This window comes from Meleagris gallopavo, chromosome 2 (assembly GCF_905368555.1).
Source record: "Meleagris gallopavo chromosome 2, MGAL_WU_HG_1.1, whole genome shotgun sequence".
NCBI classification, from domain to species: domain Eukaryota; kingdom Metazoa; phylum Chordata; class Aves; order Galliformes; family Phasianidae; genus Meleagris; species Meleagris gallopavo.
In genome coordinates this window covers 97964890-97977323 of record NC_139405.1, presented here as the reverse complement: position 1 = coordinate 97977323, position 12434 = coordinate 97964890, and the positions used below count along the sequence as shown (strand labels likewise).

Genomic DNA, 12434 nt, shown 5'->3' with positions numbered 1-12434 from the left:
GATTTTTTGGTGGATCTTTTTATTAGCGCTTCCGTTTTCTTAAACAAAATAGTCTCTAGGTTACCAGCCAAGTTGTCAGTTCAAATAATACAGTTTAAGCAGTAAAGCATTTTACAACTCTATCAGATGTCTGTCCTTTAGGATTAGGAGAACAACATACAGTGGATAGTTATGCCTCTGGGACACAATTTAGATACAGCAACATAGCACTGTTGCTGTAAATACTGATTTAAACTAACTTCACTTTCAAAAGTGAGATAATGTACTGAACTAAACAACCAAACCTGTGGACTGCCATGCCAGAAGTTATCTTTATCAGTCATGTGAGATGTCCCATGGCTTTATTTAACCTTATCTTTCTTCAGAGTATCATCGTAAGTTTCTTAAAGCTGGTAGAACAAACTTTTGAGGCAACTTTTCATGTTTACGCATTTTTATGTGTGTCATGCATAACGAATCTCTGCAAAGCAGTAATAAATATATGGAAAAAGATGAAGCAAAACTTTGTGTATTGCGAGGGGTAAAAGTTTCAACATGTTGGACATCTGATACATTGAATCTGTAAGGGAAGAAAGCTAGATAAGTCTTCCAAAGACTTTCCTCAGGCAGAATACTTTGATGTTTTTAGAGGAGGTATTTTAAGTGCATATTTTTTTCTTTCCAATACTGAGTATAAGAAATGTGCATTCCAGGATTACTCAGTATGCCTGGAGTCAGATAAAGGGTATGTTTTTTTGCCAAGATTGTCTGCTGTAGGATTGACTACAAGTATCCCAACCATCAAAATCTTTTTTTTTTTTTTCTTTTAAGCAGTAAAAGCACTCATACCCATATACTTCACATTTTATGTATAAAACAAAGTGTTTTAAAAGCTTGTAGGAGTCTTCTGTTATATAATGTCCTACTAGCAAGGTGATTTCAGAGCTAAGATATTGTGGACAGCTGTTTGATAAATAACTGGACTCCAGCAAAAAATATATGTATATATATCATCATTGTGAAGTGCTTTCTTATGATTTGCAGGTGAGAGTAAATTGAAGACTTTACCTGTGGGAGAATGAATGATTATATGTACTCTATCTCAAATCTCATGATCTGCTGCTAATAAGAAGATCATAAACACCTGAGGAAAAATAGTGGTTTTAATGGCTAAAAGCTGCATAATTCTATGTGGTGTGTTGTGTGAGTAAGCTCAGAGATGCAAAAAAATAATAGAATCATAGAACAGTTTGGGTTGGAGAGGGCCTTAAGGGCATCCAGTACCAACCCCCCTTGCATGGGCATGGTTGCCAAGCCACTGGATCAGGCTGCCCAGGGCTCATTCAACCAGGTCTTGTACACTTCCTGGTATGGATCATTATCAGATTCTTTGGGCAGCCTCACCACTTTCTGAGTAAAGAATTTCCTCCTAACATCTAACCTGCATCTCCTCTCTTATTTTGAAACCATTCCCTTTTCCTATCCCTATTTTGTCTTCTAAAAACTCGATCTGGTAGGATCTAGTGCAGTTTTAAGCGATGGTTGCATATTCTGTATTGTTTGTATAGCCTGTATTTTCCTTTGTTAATTTCCTGATTTTTTTTTTTAAGAAACATTAGCATTATGCAGATGTTTGTTTTCTTGATTTTAAGCATATGTAGTCCCTTGTTAATAGTGAAATTCTGTATGTTAATCGTTTAAAATGAGGCTCAATTTTATTTAATTTGTATTTCTTTTTATAAGGTATCATGAGCATTGTTTCTAAAATTAATTTCCCTAATTGACTTTCCCCCTGTGGAGAATATTTGTGCAGCCTTTTAAGATATACAGCCAGCTGTGTTACATTGCCAAAGAGAAGACACAGAACTGAGGGAAGTCAAGGCAGTAGTGGAAAAATCTGTTATTAAAACTGAAAACCCTGCTTTCCTTTTCCGCTTGTTTCTCTCTTATATTCTTTATGTATTATCTGAATTTCTAGTGTACTCTTTGCAACCTTTCTGTAAGCGTCATTAATCTGTTTAGTGACAGATTCTTCTTTCCAGGCCTTTGTACTACAAGAGGTCTGAGCCTTTCATGGCAGGTTATCTGTATGTAACCTTTGAATGTTTTAGATTTTTTTTAATTGAAAAGTCGAGGGATAGGATTTACAGTATATTATTACCATGGCATTGAAAATGACTATGCTGCTAGAAATGCAGTGCGTTGTTGTGTTACAGGCTTTAGAGCCATCTGAATTGCTCATTCAGAGTCACTGAAAAGAGAACGTTCAGTTTAAATGGAATTTTTAATGTCTCTGCTGTCTTGCTGTGCTATTACAAGGTGACAGGCTTAACTGTAACCTTGGTAACTTCATTTCAGCTAGCTTTTGCTCTTTTAAGATAAAATTTTTGCCTTTTAACACAGAGCATGTTCTCTCAGTTGTGTGAAGTAGCTGCTTCCTCTGTTTTTCTGTGTCTGTGTATATGTGTAGCTTGCTCCAAAATAGTGCCTCCTATTTATTTATGTGGAACTTAAAAGAGATACAAAGAGCACAATGACACTATCTAAGAGAGCAGATTCTCAGCTACAAAACACTACTTTTCAGCATGGTCACCACCATTAGCTATGCATTGTTTGCCAGCGATGAACAAGAGCCTGCATGCTGCCCTTGTAAGAATCAGACCAGCAGAGGTGACCACTGTCACTGTCGCCCTTGCTGAAACTCACCACCCGCCACCCCACTGTGCTCACATCCACTGTTTGATCTCCATGAAAGTTCAGCAAGAATTGATGAATGTTAATGATTACCATTTATTTCTGCATGGAGGAGTTCTGTAACACAGCTTTGTTTCATCTACACTTCCATGTCAGACACCATTTTGCCAGAGTGCCCCTCTGTTACTATCTGTCACACAGCAACAAAATATAATGGATTATTGGTGAGAAGGTTCTGCCTCTGCTGCCATACCACCAACATCCACCTCTGAGGTCATGGATCAACCTAATAAAGTAAGAGACAATGCTTTCAGAGCAGCTCTCATATACGTGTATTTCTGTATAATCTATTCATGTAAAAAAGCCAACACTCATGTCAGTGCAGTGCTTGAAAATCTTGTTTTCTTGTTGCACAGAACTGTCTGTTTCTGTGGTTTGATTGTAATTTTTATTTCTGGAGAACCTTAATGAAAGAATTAGAGACTGGTGAAGGTATCCTGTCATTAAAAGTTGAAAGCCATGTGGAAAATATTTAGGGAAAATGCCTTGATTTACTTTATAGCAGATGATGTCTGTGCTGTAATGTTTTATTGTTTTCTATGTCTCTGGTACATAATGTTGATCTCCTGCTTACTAGGATTTTTCTAGCCATTCTTGTGGGCGTATCATAGATTTCAGTTATCTTGATTGTGAAGCCATTCACACAGATTAAATACAGCTGCTTTAGAAAAGGTGCATTTCACACATAATGTGAAATGTGTACACGGTCATTGCAGAATTAGCAAGTATTTGATGATGTTTTCAATTAAGGTGTACATTTTAAAAGTATTCCTTGGATATTTGACTCCGTGAAATTGTTGCAAATTTTTATGCATTTCTGATGTAATACATAAATTTACACCTAAATCCTAGCTTTTCTTTTACAAGAAAATTATATTTATTAATAATCACTTTGTCAGATGAGTGAAATGATCCTAAAACTTCGTTTAAATGCAGATGTATGTGGAGTGTAGGAGTGACTAATATGTGTACCAGAAGCACGAGATGCTGTGAAGATGAAAAAAAAAACAAACAAACAAACAGAGACACAAAAGGAAGGCAGGATGAGAAATTTTAGGTAGAATAAAGCTAGTCTTTTTTCTTTCCTGAAGATAAGTGTACTTGTCATCTGTCCTTCAGTACTTGAGTACTTTCAATTTCACTCTTTCATTAACCTTCCATTTCCTTTATCCTCAAGTGCTGCATTCTAGATCACATTCGGTCTTGAAGCACACACACTTGCTGCTCCTTGTGTTGCTGCTTTCTAAATCTCACCTGATTCACAGTGAATAGAAGTGACATGCATTTAAAACAACATATGAAAAGTGATTTTTGAATAGTTTTTTCTTAAAGTGAACATTCTACAGTGTTTAAGTTTTTATTACTTTAAGTGAGAAATGTAGGCACGTGTAAGGAAGCCAGCATAGGAAGAAGCGTGTCAGAAATGCACACAGTATTTGAGAATAGGATAGTTTTTCAAAATTTGTTTTGATCACATTAATAGGTGTTGTTGTAAGCAATATGTTGCAAGGATCCAGCTGTCCAAAACACTGTATTATAATGTTACATTTTTCATGAGGTTAATTAATCTAAACTGATCTTTATGCCAAATTATAGGAATTCAGTTCCTGTTGAATAGGATATTCGATCTGCTGTGATCTGCTCTCTATTGCCAGTGGCTCCATTTCTGTGATAGTTCATCTCATCTTTTAATACTGATACTTTCTGTGCCGTTTTCGTTCTTATATCTGTAATTGTAGAGATTTAACATTCAGTCTGTGTTCTGAAGTAACATGCTACTTGCTCCAATATCCTAAAATATACTCAGTGGACCATCTGTAATGCTATCTCTTTGATCTAAAAGATCAGTTGTCTGAAAAAGGAATTGGAGGACAGATGAATGCATGTGAGAGATTCTGTTGTCTAGTTAGTAAGTCATTTGCTAAGTTGCTAAATATTATTGATCCTTAGAGGTTAGGATGTCTTATGTCCCTTTTACGCATTCCCATTCTCCCTTCTCTTTTCAGCCTTGTGATTTAAATATTTAGTATAGTTTTGTTTCACCCGAGGAAGTATAGATGGAATTGAGGGATACTATAATTGGGTAACGTATGTCTGCTGTCTAAAACGTTTTAGTATGCAGTACTTTCAGACATACCCTGGAGAAAGAAGTAAAGTTTTCAACACTAAATATTTTAAAGTCATAAGTTTGTGTAGGCAACTCAATAAATGCATCAGTAATCTTTGTTTTCCAACCTCTTTTGAAAAACTTGTCCTTGATATATCAGAGTCAGTTTGAGAAGATGGGAATAAGAACTTCAATCTTTTAAAGTAGCTGTAGAACTGAGGAAAACTTCACTCATGTTTGAAGTCTTAGAAATACTTGGGCTAAAACAAAAATTTTAACATTTAATGCTATGTATCTTCAGTTGAATTATAGGATAAAACTAAGGCGGTTTATATATCCTGAAAGTTTGGAGGAAAAAATCAGTGTTAGAATGTATTAAAAGAAAGAAAGCAACCTTGTTATTGTAACAAATTATTTTTTAACTATAAGAACTTACATATGTCAGGCAAACAATAGCTATTCCATTTGTGAAAGCCACAAAGGTGTGATACCCACACTTCAGAATATAAGTTGCTTCTCATTCAGTCTCAAGTTGGTTCTCATATACAGCAACCTTTCTTCAGTGCTCAGACCTTTTGCCTTGCACATTTTTTTTACCATGCAAACTGCAGGCAGTAATTATCTGTAATAGAACCTGTTATCAGCTGAAGAGCATTCCAATTCTGACAGCAGCTGCATATTTTGAATGTAGATGGACACTTGTTCCTGAGACAGAGCTGTCTGGAGACTGGGGTTTTTGTCTTTCTTAATCTTAAATACCTACACAGATAAATACTGCAGTGTTTGTCAGCAAAAGTTCTTCACTGAGAAAATGAATTTGAAGTAATCTTCCAATACTCCTTCTTCTGAGACTAAAGATTAGGTGATGCAAACTCAAATAAAACCATTGAATTCTCATAGATAACGGAGAGTAATAGGAGGTTACAGGAGTATTGGACATGCTTATTACATAAAACTGCATGTGTGTATATATATATATATGTAAAGAGAAAAGGAAATGTAAGGAATTTTTTTTTACACAGATGTAGGACTCTTGAGAACTAATCAATGAATCTACTTTAGAGATATATTATTCTAAGAATGTGTGCCTAAGTAATTTCTTGTTGTTTATTTGCTTTCCTGTTTTACTTGCATATAACTGAAAATGAGAGGTAAGAAAATGGCTTTCTGTGAAGACTTTGGCTGTGTTCCTGCATTATTTTACAATATTGATGTCCTCCACAGATAGCTTATTGCTTTTAAATCCTTAATTTTAAAATGTTTTCTTTCAGGTAGAGATAGCAGATATTGAAAGTGAAGAAAAAAGGTGTGAATTGTTCCTGAGACTTCTGGAATCTAGTCACAAACCATCTGAGTTTCAGCACTTGGTTTTACTCCTTCAAGCTTGGCCACCTATGGAAATGAGCAGCGGGTGAGCATTTCTTCAAACTATAGAAACCCTAAATATTGTTGCTTGGTAATACCAAGTATTTTTCAGTCAGTGAATCAAAAAATGGTTAAGAGAAGTGTGATCCTTGGAAATAACATTTTGGGGAAAAATTGGTTGTTTATTTAAAGTGGAATTGAATTGGTTTCTAGTAGAAGGTGTCTAGTGTGCATCATGGTGGAAATAGAATAATTCTATTGCCTCAACTATTGCCCTGGAGATTTCTTCAAGTACTTGAACTTAGATTTGCATATTTTACTTTTGGCAATACATAGAAAATCCATAAAAAGAACAGGAAGTTCAGAATTTTTCTTCTACTCAAAGTTATTCTCTTCAGAAAAGTTAGGAAAGCTAACGTTCAGATGTGGTAGGCTGTAGAATGTCTATGAGGATAATGATACCAAGCATATCGTATCATATATCGTTTCTTTATTTGTAATCTGTTACTTTTTTATCTCTGAAAAAATATTCGTAAGTAAAGAATTTATCCTAAGGCAGACATAGCTGGAAAATACTAACCCACCAGTTCAAATGATAATTATTTGAAATTTCAGCACTGCACCGATCAAAATGGGTTTTTATTAAAATAGTTCATTTGAAACATCTAGGCTGTAATTTTTGCTGCACTTTTTTATAACTGATGCTGACTTCTAAGATACAAGGATTTGTACAATTCTATGTTAAAATATAGAGGCAACAGTCACATATATCCTTCAAGGAGAGCAGTAACAGTAGTATACTTTTTGGCTAGTCAACATGATATGCCATGTTTCATCTGGCCGTAGTTAGGCTAGAGGCATTAAATGATGCATCCTTTGGATAACTTTGGGTCATCAATTGCATCCTGTTTCAGTGTGGGCACCACACTCCTCAAAGTTTTTATGTGCATTGATTTGTCAGAAAAGTTCAGACTTAGCTGTTTATGAATGATAATTCTTTTGTGTACTTGGAGAGAACTAGTCCATTAGAAACTAATCTGGAAAGGTTACTCACCTTCAAGCCTGCATTTTGTTTGCAATTTCTGGATGATAGTTTTGATAAATCATTTATGACAGTTTTATAAGCTAAAACTTTTCTTCATTGCATTAAAAAATTATTAGGACTACTGTATATCTGTCACAAACTCATATCCCAACTTTCCTTCTTAGTTTTGTTTTAATTGTAATTGAAAAATTTGATGCCTCCCAGTATGCTGGATCAACCAAACTTCGTTCAATAGTGAAAGAAAGATTAGAGAGAACTTTTATAAGTAGATGTTTTTGCCTACTGTTCTGTAGCAGAAGATATTAAGAATTATTTACTTTTATCTCCCAGTTGGTGTACTGTTCCTTCAGGCTCTCTTCCTCAAATGAAGAAGAGAGAACAGACTAATGATTAAATATTGTTTGCATTCACTGCAAACGGCGGATTAAGTTTTAGAGGTGGGATGCATCTTAGTTCCAAAATCTGTGAAGTCTGAACACTGGTACAAAATACTAAGAACAACTGTATTATAAAGTATTTAGGGTTTTAAGTAGTAAGTATAGCTCTTACATGTTTAGTCACAGTTTTCACATAAAGAAATCAGTGTAGCTCGGATAAGGTAAGGTACAAGAGGAAAAATAAACTCATTAACTAATATGTGTGATTCTGTGATTGTCATGCTGTTAACAACAGTTGAGGTCAGAAGGGATCCCTGAAAATTCTTTCTTCCTTCGTCTGCTCAAAGCAGGGTCAGCTACAGCAGGCTGCCTAAGGTCAATGCTTTGCTGGAGTCTTGAAAATACCTAAGATGAACTTCACAAGAGTGCACTCTGTTCCATTGCCATCCTGACCTTCCATTAAGAAGTCTGAGTACTGAACCCAGTATCTCTGGGGTGCGCAGATGATCATTGGTCTCCAAAAAGGACTTGTGCCAATGTTAACAACCAGGTTTTGAGTCTTCACTATCTGCTTATCTAGCCCATGCTTCATCAGTTTGCCCATGAGAGACAGTACTGAAACCCTGATAAATGCAGGTGTGTAATGTCAGCTGTCATCCACCAAACCAGTCATTTAATTGTAGAAGACTATCAGGTTGTTCAGGCATGATTGCCCCTTTTTAAGTTAATGCTGACTAAGCTCAGTCATCTTTGTGTCCTTCATATGATTGGAAATGCTTCTAGGAAGACATACTTCATCTCCTTCCCAGGTATAGTGCAAGACTGACCAGCCTGTCTCTCTGCAGTTTTAAGGTACAAGATGCAAAGCTGCAATTAGATTTTCATATTTATTTTTACCTTTTGATATAATTTATTATCACTAAAACTTCAATGTCTTAACAGCTTTAACTTTGCCAGGAGGCACTGGAGACCCTTCAGGAGAAGTTGTCCCCTTCTCTTTCACTAGTAATAGCTACTGGTAGTAGCATAGTAGCCACTTAGTGAAGAATCCTTGACTCATGATTCCGTAACGTGATTTACATGCTGAAATTACGAATTTTCCTGAGCTCAGCACTAAATTCACATTCATTAATTCAAAGGAAAGGAAGACTAGCTCTGATTTTCCAGATTTCCTTGAGTTTGCCTGAAACTCCAGACTACCAAAAATTAAAACAAATTTGATTAGGTAAGAAGCAGTTATGTTAATACTATGGGAAACAAGTTTATTCTTTTTTTTTTTCTCCTTTGTTTATTGTTTCAAAGTGGTTTGTGCAGAGTGTGCCTACCACTGTTGTTTCATTATTTTGTTCTTTCTGCTTGAGAGATAGGAAGGACCTTGCAATCTGTTCTCTTCACTGCTTGGGAAGAAGAGAATTGAGGCTGCATATTTAAAAAGTGATTTAATTCTCTTGCCCACTTCCCATTTTCAGTGTTGTTCTTTTCTCAGTAGGAATGTTGCATCTCTAGTTTCTTTATTCTTTATTTTATTGTTTTCTGATAATTCAATGATTGTTTAGTTTTCTCTCTCCTGCTTGGACTTGTCCCAATAGAAAAAAATGCATCAAAGGTGGAACATCTTGCTCTCCCACGGGGTCTCTCTGTTCTTATATTCTCATTGCTTTCCTCTTATCTCTTTTGTTTCTACCAATAAGACTGTGCGCTTTATAAATCCTTTATCAGAAGGAATATGTACTGTGACTTGAAAGTCCTTCTTCCTAGCTCTCTACTAGTGCTTTAAAAAGAAAATTAATGATATTTTAATAGCAGTCAGCATAATCATAGCTATAAGTAAGTATCTTAAGTCCCAGATAGATTGTGGATGCCCCATCCCTGGAGGCATTCGAGGCCAGGCTGGATGTGGCTCTGGGCAGCCTGGTCTGGTGGTTGGTGACCCTGCATATAGCAAGGGGGTTGAAACTAGATGATCATTGTGGTCCTTTTCAACCCAGGCCATTCTATGAGTCTATGATCTTTTTTCCTCCACTTAGTTCTATAGGCTCAGTTAGGTATGTTTTGGAATTTTGTTTGTTTAGGTGTGTGTATTTATCGTGTTTAATGCGTAAATATTAAATGTGTTAGAAGGATTTAACCTAAATTTAAATTTAAGCTGCAAAATATAATATTTTGAGTATGAAATGTGTTTTTTTCTACAGTAGTAATATATTTGGTGTGCAGAAACACTATTGGACTGATCTTTGTCTTTTGTAATTGGTGTGCTATCATCAAAATGAATTTGAGAGAACTCAAAACCTTAGCAGTTAATAATGCTCCAGTAATGATGTTCTGTTCCCATTCTACCTTCAGTCCTATCACTTCAAGTTTGATTGGTTTTTAGAAATCAGACACAACTCTCTTAAGTGTCCTTCAGTATGAGAGAGTAATCATTTTATAAGCTCTTGTCAAGTAGACAGATTTTTGTAACTGTCTCTTGTTATACTCTGCTGTGAATAATTTACATTTCAGTTTAATTGTTTTGAATTTTATTAATTTTAATTATTTTTCTTAGAAAATGTTGGAATAACTCGTGGCAGCTGAGAATCAGAGGCTGTGTTGTAGTTATGAGGCCCACCAGTGATCAAAATACGAAATAAGCAAAACAAAACAATAACAATAGCAACAAAACCCTTGCTACTTTCTGCCTTCTTTATCTGAACCTTCTATCACTGTTGTCAGTGACAATTATTATCATGTTCTTATGTCTGCATCTTTGACAAGACTGCCAGCGATTTCTGCTCTTCTCTGGTATCTTTTCATCATGCATTACTTGTACTTCTCTCTTTTGTTTCTTTTGAATATTTCATGTCAATAACATTCAAGTATCTTTACCAGCATAGATTTTATTTTATTCTTTTAATGTTTCTGCACCTGGGTTTCTGAAAAACCAACCTCGGTTGCTCAGTTGGAGTAAAATAGGATCTTTTAAACAAGTGAATGGGTTTTTCAGCAATCACATTTTTTAAATCAAGTTGTATTAAGAAACTGTTAAGCAGAGAAGGGAAGTGAAATCAATTATGCCAGTTGTTTAGCCCTGTGTATTAGAATCTTTTTTTGGTCTTACTTTCTTTTTCTCTGCATTAGAAGAAGGCCATTGTTGCCAACTGATTGTTTATTGTAGATGTAATGATACGTGTATGAACTGCGCTATTTTAAGTCTGAGTCATCAGAATTCTTAAAATTTTGGCTTTCAGCTAATGGAAAATAACTTATAATCGAATATAAAATTGAAAAATAAAACTTAAGTTTTATGAAGGCTCAGAAGGATAGAGAAGTAAAAGAACTGAAGTTTGGATGTTTTTAGTAGCATTTTTAACTTTTTCTAAAGAAAATGTCTTCTCTAAGAAAGATCAGTCTGTCACTCTGACAAAAGAATACTCTTCATCTACGTATATAGTTCTTGTCATATCATATTGTGCCATATTGACTGAGGAACCAGTGGAAATGGCTCAGTTGTTCAGTCAGCACTTTTAAAAATATTGATATTTGCACTCATGTTATGCATTTATGCTTTACTGCCACAGCATCTCATATTCAGAAGTGATTTTAAGCACTTCAGAGTCTTGGGGGGGGAAAAAAAAAAGCTTACCAGTAATTGAAGCTCTGCCTGGGTCTTTGGAATGCCTATATTCAAAAAGCATTTTTTATATTTGTTTTAAATATAAATAAGAAGATCTGATTTTAGGGGGATCAGTGGCTGAGTGAACTCATTTTTTTTCTTTTTTTTTCTTTTTTTAATTTGATGGAAAGTTTTCCTCTGAAGACATTTTTAGTTTGGTACAAAAAAAACCAAAAGCGTTCATTTCAAGTTTGTGAAATAAATCTCAACATGGAAATAGTAATTAACTTTTTTTTTTAAACTATAGTTGAACAAAGGTAACACTCAGAAAAGAAAACTGAATTCTACCTCTGAGTCAGATTTTTGTTGTCTGTATCTTTTATGTAGAAATGTCAGATAATGTCTATTTCTTAGTAGTATTCAAAATAATTATAAGAAAAATAAATTTTTCAGAAAGTATACTTATCTGTCAGCTTTTATATTTGTATAAATTTTATATAAATATATATTTGTCTGATGCTTGACTTAGGCTTGTCATATACAGGTTTATTTATGGGATGCATCTTTCTCATTATTTCTAACTTTTCTGAGTATTCTGTTTCTTTCTAACTATTTCTAAGTGTGCTTTCAAGTGTGATTTCTGTTTTCTGTTTCTAGTGGAAAATTCTTTCTTAATGTACTCTGGAGGCAGCAGCTATAAAAATGGAAATTCATGATGACTCTCCATGCCTTTAAGCAAGAGATGGATCACATAGCAAGAGCTATTAATTTAGCCAGTGGCAAAGATGGAGTTGTGCTTTTTTTCTTCTGCTGACCTTATTGGGGGTTCATAGATCAAGTGCATCATGTTCTGCTTGTCAAATAAGTTGGCTTCTTTGGGTTCAACCCTTCATGTTGGAAGGGAGGAGAAGAGCTGTGCCGCTTCCAGCCAGACTCATGGCAGCAGTTTGTTCAGTGACTGTGACTGATGGAAAAGCTCAATTAAGTTGTCAAAAAGAATGAAAATAATGACTTCCATTTAGTTTGCATTCAAAGTTAACCGCTTCTAGAATCTCTGTCTGGGCTTTGTGTTAGAATATAATGACAGCTTCATGTGGATGTATTTTTTTTTTTAAGTATATATGAAATAGTAGATATCGGCAGCAGTGCTCTCCTGAATTGTCAGACCTATTCCTTGGTATTTGTCAGCAACCAATTTGTTTGACTCAATTTGCT

General features: G+C 35.0%; 1 protein-coding gene across 5 annotated transcripts in view; it reads left to right on the top strand.

Annotated features, from left to right (window-relative positions):
- Window positions 1-12434, top strand: part of NBAS (NBAS subunit of NRZ tethering complex) — a 160455-nt gene that overhangs the window by 128395 nt on the left and 19626 nt on the right. For all 5 annotated transcript variants that reach the window (XR_014881627.1, XM_085218043.1, XM_085218042.1 and 2 more), the window contains one exon: window positions 6112-6251. Coding sequence is in view for 4 of the 5 variants with exons in the window: in XM_085218043.1 (XP_085074169.1) it covers window positions 6112-6251 (140 nt within the window). In the remaining variant the exon portion in view is untranslated. The remainder of the gene's footprint in view (window positions 1-6111; window positions 6252-12434) is intronic.